Consider the following 23,711-nt stretch of genomic DNA (forward strand, 5'->3'; position numbering starts at 1 on the left):
TTTTTTTTTAAAGTCACATTCAGAGGATAGGTAGTTGTTTTAAAGGGTCAGCCATAGTAGTATGATAGGTGTTGTTTTACAGGGTCAGCCATAGTAGTATGATAGGTGGTGTTGTACAGGGTCAGCCATAGTAGTATGATAGGTGTTGTTTTAAGGGTCAGCCATAGTAGTATGATAGGTGTTGTTTTACAGGGTCAGCCATAGCAGTATGATAGGTGTTGTTTTACAGGGTCAGCCATAGCAGTATGATAGGTGTTGTTGTACAGGGTCGGCCATAGTAGTATGATAGGTGTTGTTGTACAGGGTCGGCCATAGTAGTATGATAGGTGTTGTTGTACAGGGTCGGCCATAGTAGTATGATAGGTGGTGTTGTACAGGGTCAGCCATAGCAGTATGATAGATGTTGTTTTACAGGGTCAGCCATAGTAGTATGATAGGTGTTGTTGTACAGGGTCGGCCATAGTAGTATGATAGGTGTTGTTGTACAGGGTCGGCCATAGTAGTATGATAGGTGTTGTTGTACAGGGTCGGCCATAGTAGTATGATAGGTGGTGTTGTACAGGGTCAGCCATAGTAGTATGATAGGTGTTGTTTTAAGGGTCAGCCATAGTAGTATGATAGGTGTTGTTGTACAGGGTCGGCCATAGTAGTATGATAGGTGTTGTTGTACAGGGTCAGCCATTGTAGTATGATAGGTGTTGTTGTACAGGGTCAGCCATAGCAGTATGATAGGTGTTGTTGTACAGGGTCAGCCATAGTAGTATGATAGGTGTTGTTTTACAGGGTCAGCCATAGTAGTATGATAGGTGTTGTTGTACAGGGTCAGCCATAGTAGTATGATAGGTGTTGTTGTACAGGGTCAGTCATTGTAGTATGATAGGTGTTGTTGTACAGGGTCAGTCATAGTAGTATGATGGGTGTTGTTTTACAGGGTCAGCCATAGTAGTATGATGGGTGTTGTTTGTACAGGGTCAGCCATAGTAGTATGATAGGTGTTGTTGTACAGGGTCAGCCATAGTAGTATGATAGGTGTTGTTGTATAGGGTCAGCCATAGTAGTATGATAGGTGTTGTTGTACAGGGTCAGCCATAGTAGTATGATGGGTGTTGTTTTACAGGGTCAGCCATAGTAGTATGATGGGTGTTGTTTTACAGGGTCAGCCATAGTAGTATGATGGGTGTTGTTTTACAGGGTCAGCCATAGTAGTATGATGGGTGTTGTTGTACAGGGTCAGCCATAGTAGTATGATGGGTGTTGTTTTACAGGGTCAGCCATAGTAGTATGATAGGTGTTGTTGTACAGGGTCAGCCATAGTAGTATGATGGGTGTTGTTGTACAGGGTCAGCCATAGTAGTATGAGAGGTACAGTGTAATGTGTTGTTTTACAAGGTCACCAATCGTAATACAGCACACCAGGAGCAAATTAGGGTTAAGTGCCTTGCTCAAGGGCACATTGACAATTTAACCTTGTCGACTGCAACGTTTCGGTTACTGGCCCAACACTTTAACCACTACCGCCTCACCTGCTGTCTACGTAAATAAAATCCTCATCATCGTCTTATGGACAACGTTAAAAGGGAAGAAATCAGCTCTAGTCTCTCCATAAATATGTGACAAAGGCACTTCAAAAGATAACCGGATGAAATAACGAGATAAAATGGCACCGAACAGACAGGACACTGCCAAACAAACCAGCTGAAACTGAAGGACCATGTCCTAAATACCTAGTCAAATGTTACATTCTCCCACAATCCTCTCCCCTCCCACAATCATCTCTTCTCCCATAAAACCATAGTTTACTTTAGAAGACTAGGAACAAAGCTTCACAAGCGCTTTAAGGTCATTGGTTTGTCTTTATGTGAACGGAGAAGGGAGAGGAGGGTGCTAGCTCGCTAACAGAGACAGAAAAAGAGAGAGAGATCAAGCAAAGTGCTTCTGCCTCTCCTTTACGCCTAGCTGAGCTGACCAGTCCTGTCTCAAGTGTCTGTAATGTACTAGCTGGTTGAGTAGAGGGGGCTGCAGGGCAAGTCAGCCTGCTTGTAGAGAGAGCAGACATTTCATGTCAAGCTGTGTATCAGTGGCCAGCCTGTCAGCCGGGTCCTGGAGTACCACAGCATGCTAAATCAAACAGTAATTACTAACAAAAGTGGGTCGGCGGAGGGCAGAGCAGGGGAAGGGAGGGCAGGGCAAGGGGGCAGAGAGCAGGATGGTAATTCTCCCTCCCTCTGCCTAAACTGATTTTTGAGGAGGGGGGGGGAGAAATGGAACCGGTTTGACTTTAACTTGACCTATAACGGTATTTCAATGTTTGGTTTGTTAAAATGTGATACGCCACTCCGGTGGGAAGTATAGATCACTTCTTATAGTGAGAAACTCCATTTGCTACTTGAGTAATTTCTGTCCCTCTCCTACTGCATGCCTCGAATCACACCAAGCCCCACGCCCTGAAGGAGAGAGCAGTTACACGACCATGGGGTCATGAACCTTTTTCTTGCCGTTCATTCTTCATGGGTCAGATGGATGCAACAATATTGGTGAGGAGATGCTCTGCACTAGCGCTCTATAAATGTAATGTAACATCTAGTTAGGGTCACCTGGAAACACTGACAAACTTTTGGTTCCTACCCTGTTAATAATTCTTGCCTGGTTTATTCATTCGTTGTCATGTTAAACAACTAATTCAAAGTGCTATCCACTATATTCCAACTATAGAGTTATAATAATCATTACATTTCCATTATATTAACAGTTCAATTAACCAGTCCCAGTAAGGCCTCATGTCTGTCTAACCAGTCCCAGTAAGGCCTCCTGTCTGTCTAACCAGTCCCAGTAAGGCCTCCTGTCTGTCTAACCAGTCCCAGTAAGGCCTCCTGTCTGTCTAACCAGTCCCAGTTAGGCCTCCTGTCTGTCTGTCTGTCTGTCTAACCAGTCCCAGTAAAGCCTCCTGTCTGTCTAACCAGTCCCAGTAAAGCCTCCTGTCTGTCTGTCTGTCTGTCTAACCAGTCCCACTATAGCCTCCTGTCTGTCTAACAGTAAGGCCTCCTGTCTGTCTGTCTAACCAGTCCCAGTAAAGCCTCCTGTCTGTCTAACCAGTCCCAGTAAAGCCTCCTGTCTGTCTGTCTGTCTGTCTAACCAGTCCCAGTAAGGCCTCCTGTCTGTCTAACCAGTCCCAGTAAGGCCTCCTGTCTGTCTAACCAGTCCCAGTAAGGCCTCCTGTCTGTCTAACCAGTCCCAGTAAGGCCTCCTGTCTGTCTGTCTGTCTGTCTAACCAGTCCCAGTATAGGCCTCCTGTCTGTCTAACAGTAAGGCCTCCTGTCTGTCTGTCTAACCAGTCCCAGTAAGGCCTCCTGTCTGTCTGTCTGTCTGTGGGGCCAGTCCCAGTATAGTCTCCTGTCTGTCTGTCTGTCTAACCAGTCCCAGTAAGGCCTCCTGTCTGTCTGTCTGTGGGGCCAGTCCCAGTATGGTCTCCTGTCTGTCTGTCTGTGGGGCCAGTCCCAGTATGGTCTCCTGTCTGTCTGTCTGTCTGTCTGTCTGTCTGTCTGTCTGTCTAACCAGTCCCATTAAGGCCTCCCGTCTGTCTGTCTGTGGGGACAGACTGTCTGTCTGTCTGTGGGGACAGACTGTCTGTCTGTCTGTGGGGACAGACTGTCTGTCTGTCTGTCTGTCTGTCTGTCTGTCTGTCTGTCTGTCTGTCTGTGGGGCCAGTCCCAGTATAGAATATAGCCTCCTGTCTGTCTGTGGGGCCAGTCCCAGTATAGAATATAGCCTCCTGTCTGTCTGTGGGGCCAGTCCCAGTATAGAATATAGCCTCCTGTCTGTCTGTGGGGCCAGTCCCAGTATAGAATATAGCCTCCTGTCTGTCTGTGGGGCCAGTCCCAGTATAGAATATAGCCTCCTGTCTGTCTGTGGGGCCAGTCCCAGTATAGAATATAGCCTCCTGTCTGTCTGTGGGGCCAGTCCCAGTATAGAATATAGCCTCCTGTCTGTCTGGGAGGTGTGCACTTCCTCTGCTAGGCAACTGGCAAAGTGTTTTCTCAGCGGCAGCTGTAAGCAGCAGTCGTGTCAGTGACGGTCTCGTTGGAAAAACTAAAGACTGTCGCCAAAACAAAGATAGTTCTGCCGAGTTGTTGCAGGAAGGAAAGAGAGGAAGGTTCCCCACTCTCACTTCAGTATCTTACCTAGTTATTTACAGATTCTCATTTTGATCTTTTGCCGCTTTGGCAACTAGGTGTGTGTTTGGCAACCTATTTGCTCCTCTCCCTGTAGGCTTTACAGACGCTCCCCACCCCTTGGCTGAACCCTTATAATTTAGTGTACCCTGAGCGCACAACCCATGTGGAATTCCTGGTCTCTGGCAGCGCTCGGGAACTGCTGATCTGCGTTTAACACCGCAGAGTTCATCTCAGCCTATGCTGACCTTCATTCCCTAGACTTTTTGGCCCTGAAGGAGACATGGATCACACCCTAGAGAAGACTGTTTCTCCAGCTGCTCTCTCTTTAAAAATCGGACTACGTTTTCTCTCATAGTCCAAGAGCATCTTGTCGTCACGGTGGTGGCACAGTGCTACTAATTTCTCCTAACTGAATATTCTCTTTTCTCCCTCTCTCACCTGTCCATCTCCTCATTTTGAATTCCATGCTGTCACTATCACTTCTCCACGTAAGCTTAACATTGTTGTCATCTATCGCCCACCAGGTGCCCTTAGAGAGTTCCTCAATGAACTTGACACCTTGAAAAAGCTCATTTTCTGATAATGGCTCACCGCTCTTTGTACTCGGCAACTTCAACCTCCTGACGTCTGCCTACGATTCACTTCTTTCCAGCTCTCGCTGTTCCGTCCTTGACCTCACCGTTTCTCAATCCCCTCCAACTCACAAGGCAATACTCTTGACCTCATCTTTACTGCATCCGAAAGGTCGCTCATCCTGTAACCGAAAGGTTGCTAGATCGAATCCCCCGAGCTGACAAGGTAAAAATCTGTCGTTCTGCCCCCTGAACAAGGCAGTTAACCCACTATTCCCCGGTAGGCCGTCATTGTAAATAAGAATGTGTTATTAACGGACTTGCCTAGCCTATAAAGGTTCAATAAATCAAAATGAAAAACTCTCTCCAGATGAAATCCTGTGACTAGTGAGGTCTGGCTGCCCGACAACCTGCCCGCTCTACCCCATTCCCTCCTCCAGACCATCTCTGGAGACCTTTCTTTTCTTTCCAAAACACTTGAGCATGCAGTCTCTCTCAGAACGATCTTGACCTTAACCAGTTAGGTTTCAAAAACGGGTCACTCAACCAAGACTGCTCTTCTCTGTGTCACGGAGGCTCTCCGCACTGCCAAACCTGACTCTCTCCACTCTGTTCTTATCCTCCTAGATCTACCCGCTGCACATGGTCTCTCCTATCATTGCTATGAGGATGACACTCAACTACCTTTCTCCTTACTTCAATCTGACACCCAGGTGGCGACACGCATCTCTGCGTACCTGGCAGATATCTCAACTTGTATGTCGGCCCACCACCTCAAGTTCAACAACACGGAGCTGCTCTTCCTCCCGGGGAAGACCTGCCCGCTCAAAGACCTCTCCCTCACGGTTGACAACTCCACAGTGTCGCCCTCCGACAGTGCAAAGAACCTTGGCGTGACTCTTGATAACACCCCAAACCGAGCACTCCGTTCTGCCACCTCTGGTCTCTTGGCCCTCCCTCCCCTACGGGAGGGCAGCTCCCGCTCAGCCCAATCAGAGCTCTTCTCTGTCCTGGCACCCCAATGGTGGAACCAGCTTCTCCCTGAAACTAGGACAGCAAGAGTCCCTGGCCATCTTCCTGAAAACATCTGAAACTCTACCTCTTCAAAGTGTTTAAATAATACCCCTCTTTACCTTGACACCCCCCCACCCAAGATAGATATTTAAAAACTTTACAGAACAAAACACTTGCACTTTAACCCCCCCCGCATTTCTTGTTCTGACTTTGCTGATAAGCTACTTTGAGGAAAGGTGTAGTTACTATGCCTGTGATATGTGGTTGTCCCACCTAGCTATCGTAAGATGAATGAACTAACTAAGTCACTCTGCATAAGAGCGTCTGCTAAATGACTGAAATGTAAACATTTTCATGTCTGATTGGGCAATCCCATTATATCCTCCTGTCCTCTCTCTCTGGCCAGTCTGACTGAGCATTAAAATGGTCAATCTGCAGTTTCTACAACAATTTCTTGCCTTTAAAATGAATGAAATCTACCAAATGATTCCGAAGGAATATAACTTGAACTAAGCTCATGATGCATCTGTTTAACTGTCGCATCCCCCGTCACAACCCAAAATATAAGCTTGTTTTATTCCAATGTTTGTAAACAAATTAAACGTAAACATTATATAGCCTCAAAACATGGTTGAAACTATAATGTTGATATCATCGATGGTCAGTCTTTGCATCCATAGGTCTGTCTATGAATTTGAGAGTGGTTACATTTCTCCAGCCTCATCCCTCAGCTTTTTTATTTATTTATTTGAAACCGTGTCGGGGGAAAAACATTTTATACGCGGATTGCCCCTTTAAGCTTCTCTCTCCACCACAATGGAAAATCTCTATGGCCCACAATGCTGAAGCGCCTTCTTCTGCGTGAGAATGAATGCAAGTGGCTGGAGTCCCCCATTCATTCTTTGGTCCTCTTTTCTCTTCACTGTGTCTCCTGCTGTGAGGACTGAGGAGAGACAGACAGACAGAGGCTGCTTCTCTAATGGTACCCAATTCCTTATATAATGTACTACCTTTGACCAGGGCCCATAGGGAACAAGGTACCATTTGGATGTAGCCAGACCCTGAGCCGGCCAAAGGCTTTGTCCGTCTGTGCCAGAGTGGCCAGCTCAGGTCTGGGAAGGACACAACGACCACAACATCCATCCACTTACACCACCTCCCATCTTATCTCCTCATTACTTCACCTGCAGTGCTAAATAAAATGTTCTTATAAACACAGCCAGCCTTGGTACAGTATGTTCAAAGCACGCCTAAGGCTGCTTATCAATGTTTATGTTATACAACAGATGAGAAGGACGACTGCGAAGACCTTGGATTTCTAGAAACATGAAATTAGCCTTTGACTTGAGAGCTCTGTATGATCTAATGTTGGGAGAGACAACCTTCAGGGGAAAAAAAAAAGGAGACTGTTCAAACAGGCTGTGATATTTCTAATCTGTGTGATGACATTTACAATTATATTTATAAAACAACTTATCTGTTCCACTCATTTGTGGGGTAGAGCCAAGATGGCGTAGCAGTGAGACGTCTTTCTCTTTGTCCTGTCGTGTCCCTTGTATATATATCTTTTTACATCTTTTTCTTCGCATATCTTTTAAAAATATTTTCCTAAACCTCAACTTCTAAATACTCTCCTGCAACCCGCATCACCCAATGTGGTGTGGATCTGTTTTTCTTTCCTAAAGTATTTCTATTTACTTCGGATCTGGAATCCGTCAACTGAAGCTAGCCAGCTAACTACCTACCAGCTATCAGTCAGAAAACCATTGGGCAGACAGCGGTCGTCAGCTAACCTTTAGCTCGGAAAGCTCTCGCCAGTTCGAACAATGTGACTCAAACCAGAGCATAACGGACCGATTATTATTTATAGCTAACCGGGTGACTACGCCTGGCTAGCATTTTCCATCCCGGAGAAAGCACCAATTAGCCTGAAGCTAGCCTGGCCAGGGCTCCTGTGCTACCACCGAAGCCCACTCCTGGGCTACAATATCCGGACCCCTTCTGCCGGTACCGGGCACGGAACCCCGCCGATCCTCTACAACTGGAATACCGACATAATCTGCCTGAGGATTCTAACAGGCCCCTCAGGCGCGACGTCTGCTGAAGGCCCATTCTGCTAACCGCGGCCTACAAGCTACCTAGAGCTACTTTGAACCCTACTAAATCCACGACTGGTCTATCGACGTCACCGCACGAAGAGGCAAAAACAGACTTACCCCCATCGCGACGTCCCCCAAAGGCTAGCTTGCCAGCCCCGGTCTGCTAAGTGCTAGCTTGCCAGCCCCGGTCTGCTAACTGCTAGCTTGCCAGCCCCGGTCTGCTAACTGCTAGCTTGCCAGCCCCGGTCTGCTAACTGCTAGCTTGCCAGCCCCGGTCTGCTAACTGCTAGCTTGTTTAGCCCTGGCCTACTAACTGTTAGCTTGTTTAGCCCTGGCCTACTAACTGTTAGCTTGTTAGCATCGGCCTGCTAACTGTCTTAATCGCCGTGTCCCCAGTCAGCCCAACCACTCACTGGACCCATATGTTCACTTGGCTACGCATGCCTCTCTCTAATATCAATATGCCTCGTCCATTACTGTCCAGGTTAGTGATTACTGTCTTATTTCACTGTAGAGCCTCTAGCCCTGCTCAATATGCCTTAACCTGTTAGGGCTAGGGGGCAGTATTGACACGGCCGGATAAAAAACGTACGCGATTTAATCTGGTTACTACTCCTGCCCAGTAACTAGAATATGCATATAATTATTGGCTTTGGATAGAAAACACCCTAAAGTTTCTAAAACTGTTTGAATGGTGTCTGTGTATAACAGAACTCATATGGCAGGCCAAAACCTGAGAAGATTCCATGCAGGAAGTGGCCTGTCTGACAAGTTGTGTTTCATCTTGGCTCTTTTTATTGAAGACTGAGGATCTTTGCTATAACGTGACACTTCCTACGGCTCCCATAGGCTCTCAGAGCCCGGGAAAAAGCTGAACGATATCGAGGCAGCCTCTGGCTGAAACACATTATCGCGTTTGGCAAGTGGCCGATCAGAGTACTATGGGCTTAGGCGCGTGCCCGAGTCGACCCCATGCTTTATTTTCTTTCGTCTGTTTACCTAAACGCAGATTCCCGGTCGGAATATTATTGCTTTTTTATGAGAAAAATGGCATAAAAATGTATTTTAAACAGCGGTTGACATGCTTCGAAGTACGGTAATGGAATATTTAGAATTTTTTTGTCACGAATTGCGCCATGCTCGTCACCCTTATTTACCCTTTCGGATAGTGTCTTGAACGCACGAACAAAATGCCGCTATTTGGATATAACAATGGATTATTTGGGACCAAACCAACATTTGTTATTGAAGTAGAAGTCCTGGGAGTGCATTCTGACGAAGACAGCAAAGGTAATAACATTTTTCTTATAGTAAATCTGACTTTGGTGAGTGCTAAACTTGCTGAGTGTCTAAATAGCTAGCCCTGTGATGCCGGGCTATCTACTGAGAATATTGCAAAATGTGCTTTCACCGAAAAGCTATTTTAAAATCGGACATATCGAGTGCATAGAGGAGTTCTGTATCTATAATTCTTAAAATAATTGTTATGCTTTTTGTGAACGTTTATCGTGAGTAATTTAGTAAATTCACCGGCAGTGTTCGGTGGGAATGCTAGTCACATGCTAGTCACATGCTAATGTAAAAAGCTGGTTTTTGATATAAATATGAACTTGATTGAACAAAACATGCATGTATTGTATAACATAATGTCCTAGGGTTGTCATCTGATGAAGATCAAAGGTTAGTGCTACATTTAGCTGTGGTTTGGGTTTATGTGACATTATATGCTAGCTTGAAAAATGAGTGTCTGATTATTTCTGGCTGGGTACTCTGCTGACATAATCTAATGTTTTGCTTTCGTTGTAAAGCCTTTTTGAAATCGGACAGTGTGGTTAGATTAACGAGAGTCTTGTCTTTAAAATGGTGTAAAATAGTCATATGTTTGAAAAATTGAAGTTTTTGCATTTTGGAGGAATTTGAATAACGCGCCACGGGATTACACTGGCTGTTGAGCGTCCCACCTAGCCCATAGAGGTTAACCAACAATGTTGTTCCACCTCCTACATATGCGATGACATCACCTGGTTTAAACGTCTCTAGAGACTATATCTCTCTCATCATTACTCAATGCCTAGGTTTACCTCCAATGTACTCACATCCTACCTTAACTTTGTCTGTACACTATGCCTTGAATCTGTGCCATCGTGGCCAGAAACCTGCTCCTTTTACTCTCTATTCCGAACGTGCTAGACGGCCAGTTCATATAGCCTTTAGCCGTACCCTTATCCTACTTCTCCTCTGTTGATGTGGAGGTTAATCCAGGTCCTGCAGTGCCTAGCTCCAATCCCAGTCACCAGGTGCTTTCATTTGTTGACTTCTAACCGTAAAAGTCTTGGTTTCATGCATGTTAACATTAGAAGCCTACTCCCTAAGTTTGTTTTACTCAATGCTTTAGCACACTCTGCCAACCCGCATCTCTTAGCCGTGTCTGAATCCTGGCTTAGGAAAACCACTAAAAACCTGAAATCTCCATCGCTAACTATAACATTTTCCGCCAAGATAGAACTGCCAAAGAGGGCGGTGTTGCAATCTACTGCAAAGATAGCCTGCAGAGTTCTGTATTACTATCCAAGTCTGTACCCAAACAATTTGAGCTTCTACTTCTAAAAATTCACTTTTCCAGAAACAAGTCTCACTGTTGCAGCTTGCTATAGACCACCCTATTCACTATGACACACTATTCCCTATGACACCTTATTCCTTCTAATACTTCTACTTTTAAAAATCCACCTCTCTAAAAACAAGTCTCTCACCGTTGCCGCCTGCTATAGACCACCCTCTGCCCCCAGCTGTGCCCTCGATACCATATGTGAATTGATTGCCCCCATCTATCTTCAGAGCTCGTGCTACTAGGTGACCTAAACTGGGACATGCTTAACACCCCGGCCATCCTACAATCTAAACTTGATGCCCTCAATCTGACACAAATTATCAATGAACGTACCAGGTACAACCCCAAATCCGTGAACACGGGCACCCTCATAGATATCATCCTAACTAACTCGCCCTCCAAATAAACCTCTGCTGTTTTCAATCAAGATCTCAGCGATCATTGCCTGCATCTGCGACCAAACGACCACCCCTCATCACTGTCAAACGCTCCCTAAAACACTTCTGCGAGCAGGCCTTTCTAATCGACCTTGACGGGGTATCCTGGAATGACATTGACTTCATCCCGTCAGTAGATGATGCCTGGCTATTCTTTAAAAGTGCCTTCCTCACCATCTTAAATAAGCATGCCCCACTCAAAAAAAGTAGAACTAGGAATAGATATAGTCCTTGGTTCACTCCAGACCTGTCTGCCCTTGACCAGCACAAAAACATCCTGTGGCGTTCTGCATTAGCATCGAATAGCCCCCGCGATATGCAACTTTTCAGGGAAGTTAGGAACAAATATACACAGGCAGTTTGAAAAGCTAAGGCTAGCTTTTTCAAACTGAAATTTGCATCCTGTAGTACTAACTCAAAAAAGTTCTGGGACACTAAAGTCCATGGAAAATAAGAGCACCTAATCCCAGCTGCCCACTGCTCTGAGGCTAGGAAATACTGTTACCACCGATAAATCCACTATATTTGAGAATTTCAATAAGCATTTTTCTACAGCTGGCCATGCTTTCCACCTGGCTACCCCTACCCAGGTCAACTGCCCAGCACCCACCATAGCAACCGGCCAATGCCCCCACCATTTCTCCTTCACCCAAATCCAGATAGCTGATGTTCTGAAAGAGCGGCAAACTCTGGACCCATACAAATCAGCTGGGCTAGACAATCTGGACGCTTTCTTTCTAAAATTATCTGCCGAAATTGTTGCAACCCCTATAACTAGCCTGTTCAGCCTCTCGTATCGTCTGAGATTCCCAAAGATTGGAAAGCTGCAGCGGTCATCCCCCTCTTCAAAGGGGGTGACACTCTTGACCCAAACTGCTACAGATCTATATCTATCCTACCCTGTCTTTCTAAAGGCCTTCGAAAGCCAAGTTAAAACAGATTACCGACCATTTCGAATCCCACCGTACCTTCTCCGCTATGCAATCTGGTTCCAGAGCTGGTCACGGGTGCACCTCAGCCACGCTCAAGGTCCTAAACGTCATCATAACCGCCATCGATAAGAGACATTGCTGTGCAGCCGTATTCATCGACCTGGCCAAGGCTTTCGACTCTGTCAATCACCACATTCTTATTGGTAGACTCGACAGCCTTGGTTTCTCAAATGATTGCCTCACCTGGTTTACCAACTACTTCTCCGATAGAGTTCAGTGTGTCAAATCGGAGGGCCTGTTGTGCGGACCTCTGGCAGTCTATGGGGGTGCCACAGGGTTCAATTCTCGGGACGATTCTTCTCTGTATACATCAATGATGTCGCTCTTGCTGCTGGTGATTCTCTGATCCACCTGTACGCTCACGACACCCATCTGTATACTTCTGGCCCCACTTTGGACACAATGTTAACTAACCTCCAGACGAGCTCCAATGCCATACAACTCTCCTTCCGTGGCCTCCAACTGCTCTTAAACGCAAGTAAAACTAAATGCATGCTATTCAATCGATCACTGCCCGCACCTGCTCGCCCGTCCAGCATCACTACTCTGGACGACTCTGACTTACAATACGTGGACAACTACCTGGGTGTCTGGTTAGACTGTAAACTCTCCTTCCAGACTCACATTAAGCATCTCCAATCCAAAAATAAATCTAGAATCAGCTTCCTATATCGCAACAAAGCATCCTTCACTCATGCTGCCAAACATACCCTCGTAAAACTGACCATCCTACCGATCCTCGACTTCGGTGATGTCATCTATAAAATAGCCTCCAACACTCTACTCAACAAACTGGATGCAGTCTATCACAGTGCCATCTGTTTTGTTACCAAAGCCCCATACACTACCCACCATTGCGACCTGTACGCTCTCGTTGCTTGGCCCTCGCTTCATACTCGTCGCCAAACCAACTGGCTACAGGTTATCTACAAGTCTCTGCTAGGTAAAGCCCCACCTTATCTCAGCTCACTGGTCACCATAGCAGCACCCACTCGTAGCACGCGCTCCAGCAGGTATATCTCACTGGTCACCCCCAAAGCCAATTCCTCCTTTGGTCGTCTTTCCTTCCAGTTCTCTGCTGCCAATGACTGGAACGAACTGCAAAAATCTCTGAAGCTGGAGACTCATATCTCCCTCACTAGATTTAAGCACCAGCTGTCAGAGCAGCTCACAGATCACTGCACCTGTACATAGCCCATCTGTAAATAGCCCATCCCCATACTGTATTTATCTTGCTCCTTTGCACCCCAGTATCTCTACTTGCACATTCATCTTCTGCACATCTACCATTCCAGTGTTTAATTGCTATATTGTAATTACTTCGCCACCATGGCCTATTTATTGCCTTAACTTACCTCATTTGCACTCACTGTATATAGACTTTTTGTTTTCTTTTGTTCTACTGTATTATTGACTATGTTTTGTTTATACCATGTGTAACTCTGTTGTTGCATGTGTCAAATTGCTATGCTTTATCTTGGTCAGGTCGCAGTTGTAAATGAGAACTTGTTCTCAACTAGCCTACCTGGTTAAATAAAGGTGAAAAATAAATAAATAAATAAATAAATAAATAAATAAATATATATATATATATATATATATATATATATATATTTATTTTTTTTAAAGAGCCATACAGCTGCAATTAACTAACACACAACTGATGTTGTGACAAACAGAGGTGGGGACACCGTGAGAGCAGAGTTGGATGCCGTCGCACGAGAGATACTGTCATGTGACAGATTGACACGTTGAGCAGGAAGTGTGTGTGTGTGTGTGTGTGTGTGTGTGGCCTATTACTCACCAGCTTCTCGTCCACGGTGATCAGTTGCGTCTCTTGTCCTGCTTTCTCTGCCAGCCTACATCCTGTCAGGCTCACCGACCTGCAATGGCAACACAGGAAGTTCGAACAGACTGTTCATGGCAAAGAATCAGACACACCACACACACACCAGGCACAACATTACGTAAACAAGTTAGGAACTTCCATGACAATTAACTGTCTTGGAGGACTCGGCGGAGGAGAGAAGAAAGGAGGGAAGGAAACAGTGAAAGGAGACAGACGGGGGGGTGGGGATTCTTTTCCTTCCCCATTAGTTCTGTCTGGTGAGTTTCTGGCTCCTGCTTGCCTGTTAACCAGACGGACCTGTTGGGTTCAACCCGTATTTGACATATTTCAAAACATAGCATTTGCCCCAGCCTGCCTGGAATGCCTAATGGGAGTGGTTTGGGCTGTTCAAAATTATTCAATTGGTTCCATTGCACCATCAATCAAGCCCAGCAAAAGTATCTGAACAATGTCAAATAATCCAGAACCCAGGTCTGCTGATGAGTTGACGACAGACCACACTTTATGTTGGCTCATCGTCCCAACTGTCCCCGGCTCACCGCCACCGAGTGCCTAAGGAAGGACTGGGATGGCTCTGTGTGGAGTAGTGAACATGCTGGCTTGTCATGAAACAGCCAGGAAGCCTAGCCAGCCAACAAAGTCCTGGTCAAACCATGGCGACTGAGTCAGTGGGGCAAGAACTGGGGCGGTTCTGTGAGAAGTGAACAACAACATGGCCTACTAGCTATTAGCTTGTCACAAATACAGCAGTGTGCCCCAGTGCCCAGCCAGGGAGGGACTGGAGCGAGCAAGCCAGGGAGGGACTGGCGCGAGCAAGCCAGGGAGGGACTGGAGCGAGCAAGCCAGGGAGGGAGCTGCCCATCTGCGTTAGTCCATGGAATGCCAGCACGCTGATAGCCTGGTTAAATAAGACTACTGAACGGGTCATATTCATTAGTGCACACCCTGGAAAAAATACAATTGTTTATTGGACAAATTGAGGTAGGTCCCTTGCCATTTCAGCCTGTTTGCTTCCTAGTGAATACGGACCAGCTGAAACGGCAGGGAACGCTCCCAAAATCCGGGGACAACGTACAGGCTATAGATGACCAATCAGACATGGATAATCACACTACGGGTTCTTTGAATTTAAAAAAAAATGTAGGAGTTTCGAGAATAGGCCTAGCATAGTTTCCATGGCAAGGCAAGAAGTGAATCACCCTTTTCGCCCGGCAAGAGTGAAACTGGAAACATTTGAGTACGTTTACATGCACAATAATAACTAGATAAGCTGATTATGACAGTAGGCAAATGGAGATCACACCTCTGGAGTCACCGTCCCCAACTGTCCACTCTCAAGAGGAGAGTCAGATGGTCGGACCTGCTGGTTGACGACCTACACAACCTGGGACAGAATAGGACGGCATGGAGATCCAAATGTCACAGCGCTACGCTCCAAGGAGATGGCGGAGACGAGTGAGACTATAACACAAACAAGTTAGCTGGCTAAGGTTTTGCTGAGTTAACGGCCATGTTTCACTTTAAACACCCCCCCCTCATACAATAATGAGTAGTCCACATGTGCGAATCTGATCTGTCAATTTTATTTTTTTATCCAACATTGTAAATTGGAGATATCATCGATTATATCCACTTCTGGGCTGCAGGGGCACTATATATATATATATAAAGTATAACGTTGTCCAGGCGTGACGTAGAATCAAGTGTATACTATTGCAACGCTGAGCCATTGACTGCACCAGATGGTAGTATGCGAGGGCGTTTCTTTTGACAATGAAGCACCGGACTACAGACGTATCGTTTTGAACCTAGAAGACCTATAGACGGGACTAGGCAAGAAGGACTAGTAACGTTTAGTTGGTCAGAGAAGTATGGCAAGGAGCCAAAAGGTGAGTGTCTTTGGTAACTAGCTAACCAACTAGAGCAGCTGCATTTTTACACTTTAGCCTAAGTTAGATAATTATCTAAGTGCAATTATCATAAACCATTATTACCTAGCTAGCTACAGTAGCTAAATATCTGGCCGAAGTAAACAGGATCGTGAAATGTCAGAAACAACGCATGCTAGCTAGCTCACGTTAGCGATTAATGCCTACAGATGTAACTCGGAGGTGAAACCTACATCCTGAATTAAGCAATAGTTAACACTATAATTAACACTATAATTAACATGGTTATCATTTAGCTAGCTAGCTAGGCTAATCACCCTATTTGAAGCAGTTTGGCTGTAACATTAGCCCGGCCTCACAGGCTACAGCTGGCTAAACTAGCGGCTAACTAGTCAAATAAAGGAACATGTTGTCGTTTATGTCATGATGGAATAAGTCGAGGTGGCAATTGTTAGTGAAATTATACGTGGTGTCTTCATATGAATAATAGCTTAGCTATAAAATATACATGAATGACATGTAATTTGTCATAACCTTTATCTCAAAATGTTGTGCATATTACTTTTTTTTTTTAAGTTATCAGCTCTGTTGGGTTACTAGTTACCACAGCCACAAAGTCAAAATGGGCCAAATCGAGAGAAAAAAAATCATGAAAAATAACATGTTTTTGGTCTTAATTTAAAAAGGTTTGGCTTAGGGTTTTTTTCAATCACATTTTAAGTAGAAAGAAAATGTCGAAATAGGCGGGATGTATGACTAAGTGGCTGTGGTAACTAGTGATGACAGCTCTGACGTCATTTACAGGCATCCAGGTCGAGGCTTGCTATCAGCAGGAACATGAAGCACTCTGTGCTAACAGCAGGAACATGAAGCACTCTGTGCCAGTAAGTCATGATATAATTGTATCCTTTACATTATCCAGGCTGTATCAAAACTGGACGTGATTGAGAGTCCTTTAGGATGGCCCAGTGTCCTCTGGGTTTGGCGGTCATTGTAAATAAGAATGTTATTAGACCTGCCTAGTTAAATAAAAAATAAAAATACAATTTCAAGAGCTAATACTACACTCATAAGGAGTGGAGAAGCCCTAGGCCCCATACAACATTCTACTCCTGGAGTAAATTCCTGTCAGAGAGACCAATTAGAGGGTTAGGCAGGAGGCCCTGGGCCAGTGGAGACCGATTAGAGGGCTAGCCAGGAGGCCCTGGGCCAGTGGAGCCCGATTAGAGGGTTAGGCAGGAGGCCCTGGGTCAGTGGAGACCGATTAGAGGGTTAGGCAGGAGGCCCTGGGTCAGTGGAGACCAATTAGAGGGTTAGCCAGGAGGCCCTGGGTCAGTGGAGACCGATTAGAGGGTTAGCTAGGAGGCCCTGGGCCAGTGGAGACCGATTAGAGGGTTCGGCAGGAGGCCCTGGGTCAGTGGAGACCGATTAGAGGGTTAGCTAGGAGGCCCTGGGCCAGTGGAGACCGATTAGAGGGTTCGGCAGGAGGCCCTGGGTCAGTGGAGACCGATTAGAGGGTTAGCCAGGAGGCCCTGGGTCAGTGGAGACCGATTAGAGGGTTAGCTAGGAGGCCTGGGTCAGTGGAGACCGATTAGAGGGTTAGCTAGGAGGCCCTGGGCCAGTGGAGACCGATTAGAGGGTTAGCTAGGAGGCCCTGGGCCAGTGGAGACCGATTAGAGGGTTAGGCAGGAGGCCCTGGGTCAGTGGAGACCGATTAGAGGGTTAGCCAGGAGGCCCTGGGTCAGTGGAGACCGATTAGAGGGTTAGCCAGGAGGCCCTGGGTCAGTGGAGACCGATTAGAGGGTTAGCTAGGAGGCCCTGGGCCAGTGGAGACTGATTAGAGGGTTAGGCAGGAGGCCCTGGGCCAGTGGGAGGTCAGGGGTGAGCGCTCTTTCAAGCACACCCACTACCTCCATCCATCTCTTTCCAGGTGCTACAGAGACTGACTGGTCCAAGGACTTCTAGAGCCTTCTGACCCACTACCTGCGATCTCTCCTTCACTATGGCAGTCTGCTTGTGTGATGACAGCATATTATCCAGGGCCTATGGTTAAACAGGATTTACTGTACTCACTCCATCTCATGCTCGCTCCTCCCTGTAAAAAAAAAAGTCTTCAAGACTTATCAAATCTAACATGTGTCCATCCCTCTGTCCCCAGGTGAGTCTGCTGGGTTATGGAACTCCAGAGCAGCACATCAACAAACCTGTAACCCTGTTGTCAGCTATCCACAGACGTTCAACAGACACATTTTGGGGATGACCAAATGCAATATTTACTTATAAACAACTAATATAAGCCCATGTCACAGCATGCAGTGGCCTGATTGGGAGATTAAAATATATGCATTATGTACCTTCAATCGCTGCACGTGTTGATGAACAAATCAACCCTTTTGTTTGTGTGTCATTGATATGGAAATTCATATACGAATAGTCAGTTCATAAGCATCGAGTATAACAGAGACTGTTACTGTACTCCCAGGTAAGGCCCCTGCTTCCGCACAATTGGCCCAGCGTCGCCGGGGTAGGCCGTCATTGTAAATAAGAATTTATTCTTAACTGACTTGCCTAGTTAAATAAAAGTTTGTATAAAATAACTCTAGGGTCCAAGCAAAACTGATCCTAAATCAGTACTACTTTCCCAGTGATTTAACTCCCTTGGAATCACCGCCAAAAACATGAAGAATTAGCCTAGTCAGTCAGTAACTTGGTTAACTAAAAACGTTGTTTTTCCATCTACGTAACATTGCAAAAAAATGAAACTTTGTCCCCCCAAAAAAAGCATAAAAATGAATCCATGTTTTTGGTCACTTCTAGATTAGACTACTGCAATGCTCTACTCTCTGACTACCCGGATAAAGCACTAAATAAACTTCAGTTAGTGCTAAACACGGCTGCTAGAATCTTGACTAGAACCCCCAAATTATTTTATCATATAACTCCAGTGCTAGCCTCTCTACACTGGCTTCCTGTTAAGGCTAGGGCTGATTTCAAGGTTTTATGGCAAGCCTACAAAGCATTACATGGACTTGCTCCTATCTATCTTTCTGATTTGGTCCTGCCGTACATACCTACACGTACGCTACGTTCACAAGACGCAGGCCTCCTTACCGTCCCTAGAATTTCTAAGCTTTCTCCTATAGAGCTCCATTTTCATGGAATGGTCTGCCTATCCATGTGAGAGACGCAGCCTCGGTCTCGACCTTTAAGTCTTTACTGAAGACTCATTTCTTCAGTTGGTCCTATGATTGAGTGTAGTCTGGTTCGAGGGGTGTGAAGGTGAACGGAAAGGCACTGGAGCAACAAACCGCCCTTGCCGTCTCTGCCTGGCCGGGTTCCCCCTTCTCCACCGGGATTCTCTGCCTCTAACCCTATTATTACGGGAGTCACCGCCAATGTCTTCAGTAGCTGAACATGTTATTACTCCAACCTCATGAAAGACCTTAGGTGTGTTTGAATACTAACTGCACTAACATTCCATTTGTGACAGAAATGTAAGATGTAGTACACAAGCAGTGGACACTATTTCTGTGCTTTTAGGGCCCATAATGCAATTTTTCCCGAAAATGGACATGGCTTCATTACATTTTCAGATTTGTAGAAAATATGCAGCCGAAGTCTGATACAAATTCATTGCTTTAACTAATTATGACAAATGTTAATAAAATGTTGAGCAATGTAATAAAGTAATGACTTTTCAGATAACGTGTAACTTATGTTGGCTGAAAATTTGTTAGCTACGCTATCCTTACGAATCGAATAGCATATCATTACAGCAGTATGTACCGGTATGTTAGCTAGCTACCTAATGTTAGTTGGCTACTAATACATCGAACTTGCCAGTATATTAACTATATGCTATCTAACTACCCAAAGTGTATTGAATTGATTATTCACGTCATTCTTAGCTTAGCGGCATAGTCGTAATGCATTTGTAAATTCGCTCTGCCTATCGACTCCGATTTCAGAGCACTCACATCTGAGTGTGCCAGAACGCAGAATAACTGATGAATTTACTAACGCTCAACACCTGTTGAATATTGCCAGTGTCAGTAAATGTCGGCAAAAAAAGCATAATTATAATGTTCCCAAAGTCACCAATAGGGTTGCAAAGGGTTGGAAATTTTCCATGGGAAGTTAAGCCCTGGAATTTGGGGAATTTTGCTTAAATTCATCAACAACAAAAAAGTTAGCTTATAATAGTGAACCTTTTGTGTGGGATACACATAAGGCAATTCTGGGATACACATAAGGCAATTCTAGATCTTGTTGCATATTTTGCTTAAACTATCCCCAATTCAATGGAATTGCAACCTTCTGCATGCACAGCGCATTCTTCCGTCACATGTACAGCTGATTCTCAAGATCTTGCACACTAATGAGATGCTATTGAGCCCACACTACTACACTGTCTGAAGCTAAGGACTACATGCTTTCTGGTAAGATTTGATTACAATACTGGGTGGGGTGAATATATTTTATATGACATACATTATTTTGTTAACTCGTAAATAGTGGCCTACAGAAAAGTGTATTTAAATCATTTCTAACTTAACAATTTCTGCTAGTTAGTTTTTGCTACCATGTGGGTTTTAGCTTGCTTGAGCCTAACTGAGGAGTGTTAATGCACCTGTTTCCATACACGTTTCATTTTAAAACATTTCTTACAAAGGAGTTGTGTAATCTTAACTGCTTAACTATTTATCTGTACATGGAATTGCATTTAGGTTTTTTTACTCATTTTTTCCCTAATCTTTATGGGAAAATGCCACGGGCACTATCTGATGTGTGGAGACATTTCACTGCAGCTAATGTAGAAGGAAAAGCTGTGTACATTTGCAAATACTGTGCCAAATCATTTGTGAAGAATGCAACAAAGATGCAGAATCATCTGGCCAAGTGCATAAAGTTCCCTCAGCGCTCACAACAAGCAACCTCTGGCAAAAGTCCCTCTACTTCTAGTCGAGGGGGAAATTATGAATCAGACACCTTATCGATAGCAACAGCTCATGATCCTCCTGCAATCAGAAGTTTTTTTTTACTCAAGAGGAACGTAGTCAGAGAAATGCTGATGAATGTCTTGCTCGAGCTGTGTATGCAACTGGTTCACCTCTGATGCTCACAGGCAATGTGTATTGGAAGAGATTTCTGAATGTTCCACGCCCAGCATACACCCCTCTAACCAGACATGCTTTATCTACTAATTTGCTGGATGCAGAGTTCAAGTGAAGGTCAAGCAAATCATAGAGAAAGCAGACTATTGCAATCATCTCTGATGGGTGGTTGAATGCTCGTGGGCAAGGAATAATTAACTACATCATCTCCACCCCTCAACCAGTATTCTACAAGAGCACAGACACAAGGGACAACAGACACACCTGTCTCTACATTGCAGATGAGCTGAAGGCAGTCATCAATGACCTTGGACCACAGAAGGTATTTTGCACTGGTGACAGACAATGCTGTGAACATGAAGGCTGCTTGGTTTAAAGTGGAGGAGTCCTACCCTCACATCACACCCATTGGCTGTGCTGCTCATGCATTGAATCTGCTTCTCAAGGACATAATGGCACTGAAAACAATGGATACACTCTACAAGAGAGCCAAGGAAATGGTTAGGCATGTGAAGGGTCATCAAGTTATAGCAGCAATCTACCTCACCAAGCAAAGTGAGAAGAATAAGAGCACCACATTAAAGCTGCCCAGCAACACCTGTTGGGGTGGTGTTGTCATCATATTTGACAGTCTCCTGGAGGGGAAGGAGTCTCTCCAAGAAATGGCCATATCTCAGTCTGCCGATATGGACAGCCCCATCAAGAGGATCCTCCAGGATGATGTATTTTGGGAGAGAGTGGTAAGCAGCCTGAAACTCCTGAAACCTATAGCACTAAGCCAGTGGACGGATTGAAGGAGACAATGCCATCCTGTCTGATGATCATACTCTGTTTGCATATGTAAGAGAAGAAATCCGTACTGCCCTGCCCGCTTCACTGTTGCTCCAAGCAGAGGAAACTGCAGTTCTGAAATACATCAAAAAGCGTGAAGACCTCTGCCTGAAGCCCATACACGCCACAGCGTACATGTTGGACCCCAAGCATGCTGGCAAGAGCATCCTGTCTGGTGCAGGGATTAACAAGGCCTATGGTGTCATCGCTACAGTGTCTCATAAATGAGGCTTTTTGAGCCATCCTCAACAAGGTTGGAAAGTGACAGTAAAGATGAGGCCTCAAGAGTCTGATGTTCAAGAGGTGGACATTGAGGAGGTCCTGAGAGGAAGACAACCAAAGCTTTAGTTTCTAAACTATCATTTTACAGATGTTGAAAATGTTCTTGGGTGATGCGATGGATCATTGGGTATCACTCAATATTCCCTTTTGTTGTTCAGTGAAATCATCCCAGGTGAAGAGTCAACTCATTTAAAGTTCAATACGTAACTAAATTGTTTGTTTTATATTGGAAGGATTTAATCATTTGCAATTATGTCTACTTATTAGGTAAAATGTTTATGTTTGTCGCCATATATGGTAAATATATCCAATGTAAAAAAAAACATACATTTAAATGGTATTCATATTAAATTCCCATATATTCCCGTTAATTCCAACGGAAAGTTTCCACGCCTGAATATTCCCCAAAATGTGCAACCCTAGTCACCAACGCTCTGGATAACATGTCAGCTCTGCTAGGGTTAGTAAAATGGTCAGAGTGAGGTGGTCTCTCATTTGTGTCTGGAAGTAGCTAGAAAGTTAGCTTGGGTACTTGAGTGGTCTCATTGTAAGGACAATCTGACTATTTATGAAGACCCAGAGCGCACTCTGGCACTGCAGATTGAATTGATAAAAACACACCCAAAGTCGTAAAATGTCAAGCTATTAATTTGCTATGCTAACAAGCGGTTGCATAGCAACAGCATCAACTTCCAGTAAACAGGCGATGTGCTTAGTACACTCAACTGAAAGAATACCGTTCATTTACACTATACTAAAATTAACTAATAGTATAAAAGTATGTAGCATACAGTATGTTATTATGGGTATTCGATATATTATTAAATATGGGTATTCAGCGCTTGTGAAAGTGACAAACTGACACTTTCATTTTCGTCGAACTAATTGATGCTTTCAAGACAACTGGGAAGTCGGAAAAAATAAGAGGTAAAATAGTTACTTCCAGTAAAAAAAATATATATAAAAAAAAAAATAGGAGCTCTAGAAAAAGGCCCGAGTTCCCGACTTGGAAAACCATTCAAAGCAATTTTGACCGTCGGAGCTCGTTTTTATTTTGAGTTCCCAGTTGTCATGAAACCCACTGAAGAAGTAAAAAGTTGGAGATTTCCGAGTTCAGTTGTTTTTGAACGCTGCAATTTATATCTAAAGAGTGCCATTGATTTGACGGCCTGCACAGGCGCAGTTCGGTACGAGACGACCGTTAGACCAGATTACCTTATTCTGAATTTAGATGAATTTAGCTAGCCAATGACGACATGACATCGCATACAAGCATGATCGCGGATTTTTATTGGTGAAGTAATTTCTTCCCATCTTCATACTGTCTTCATACTTCCCATCTTCCTACTGTCTTTGCTGCTAACTAGCTAGTTAAACAAATTTAAAAGGACACACGCAGCTAGCTAACGTTACCACTAGCAATTAACCCCTAACTAGCTATGACATGCTTACACTGCCTTTCACAAAACCATTCATCCATCCATACTCATTATCACTACAAATATCCCAAGGACACATCATAAAACGTAACTTTTGTGTTGTTTGTGCTAAGCTAAATAGCTAGCTAGCGAAAGGAAACCAATGACACATACATAAACTAGCTAACTATGGCATGTTATGACGGATAGGAGGTTAGTACCTCGTTGTGCGACAGAAATATGTCTGTAGCAAAATAAAAACATAATTACCTGACAGGATTCAGGAATACTTTAGTGGCTGTATTTAGCAGGGAACCCCGTCCCAAACCTAGAAGTGACATTGAAGACGCCATGATTCTGTCAACAGCTAATATGTACGGAGTCCGGGAAGGTAAAAAAAAAGAAAGAGCTGCTGCTGTGCTTCTTCTTTA

At 44.7% G+C, this 23,711-nt stretch overlaps 1 protein-coding gene across 1 annotated transcript in view; it reads right to left on the minus strand.

Moving 5' to 3' along the window:
* The window catches only part of ndufs4 (NADH:ubiquinone oxidoreductase subunit S4), a 43,685-nt gene extending 19,974 nt beyond the window's left edge, over positions 1-23,711 (minus strand). Inside the window, exons 1-2 of the mRNA XM_014143510.2 lie at positions 23,551-23,711; positions 13,702-13,780 (exon numbers count right to left, since the gene is read on the minus strand). Of these exons, the coding sequence (XP_013998985.1) occupies positions 13,702-13,780; positions 23,551-23,633 (162 nt within the window). The 5' untranslated portion in view covers positions 23,634-23,711. The remainder of the gene's footprint in view (positions 1-13,701; positions 13,781-23,550) is intronic.

Source organism: Salmo salar, chromosome ssa15 (genome assembly GCF_905237065.1).
Source record: "Salmo salar chromosome ssa15, Ssal_v3.1, whole genome shotgun sequence".
NCBI lineage: Eukaryota > Metazoa > Chordata > Actinopteri > Salmoniformes > Salmonidae > Salmo > Salmo salar.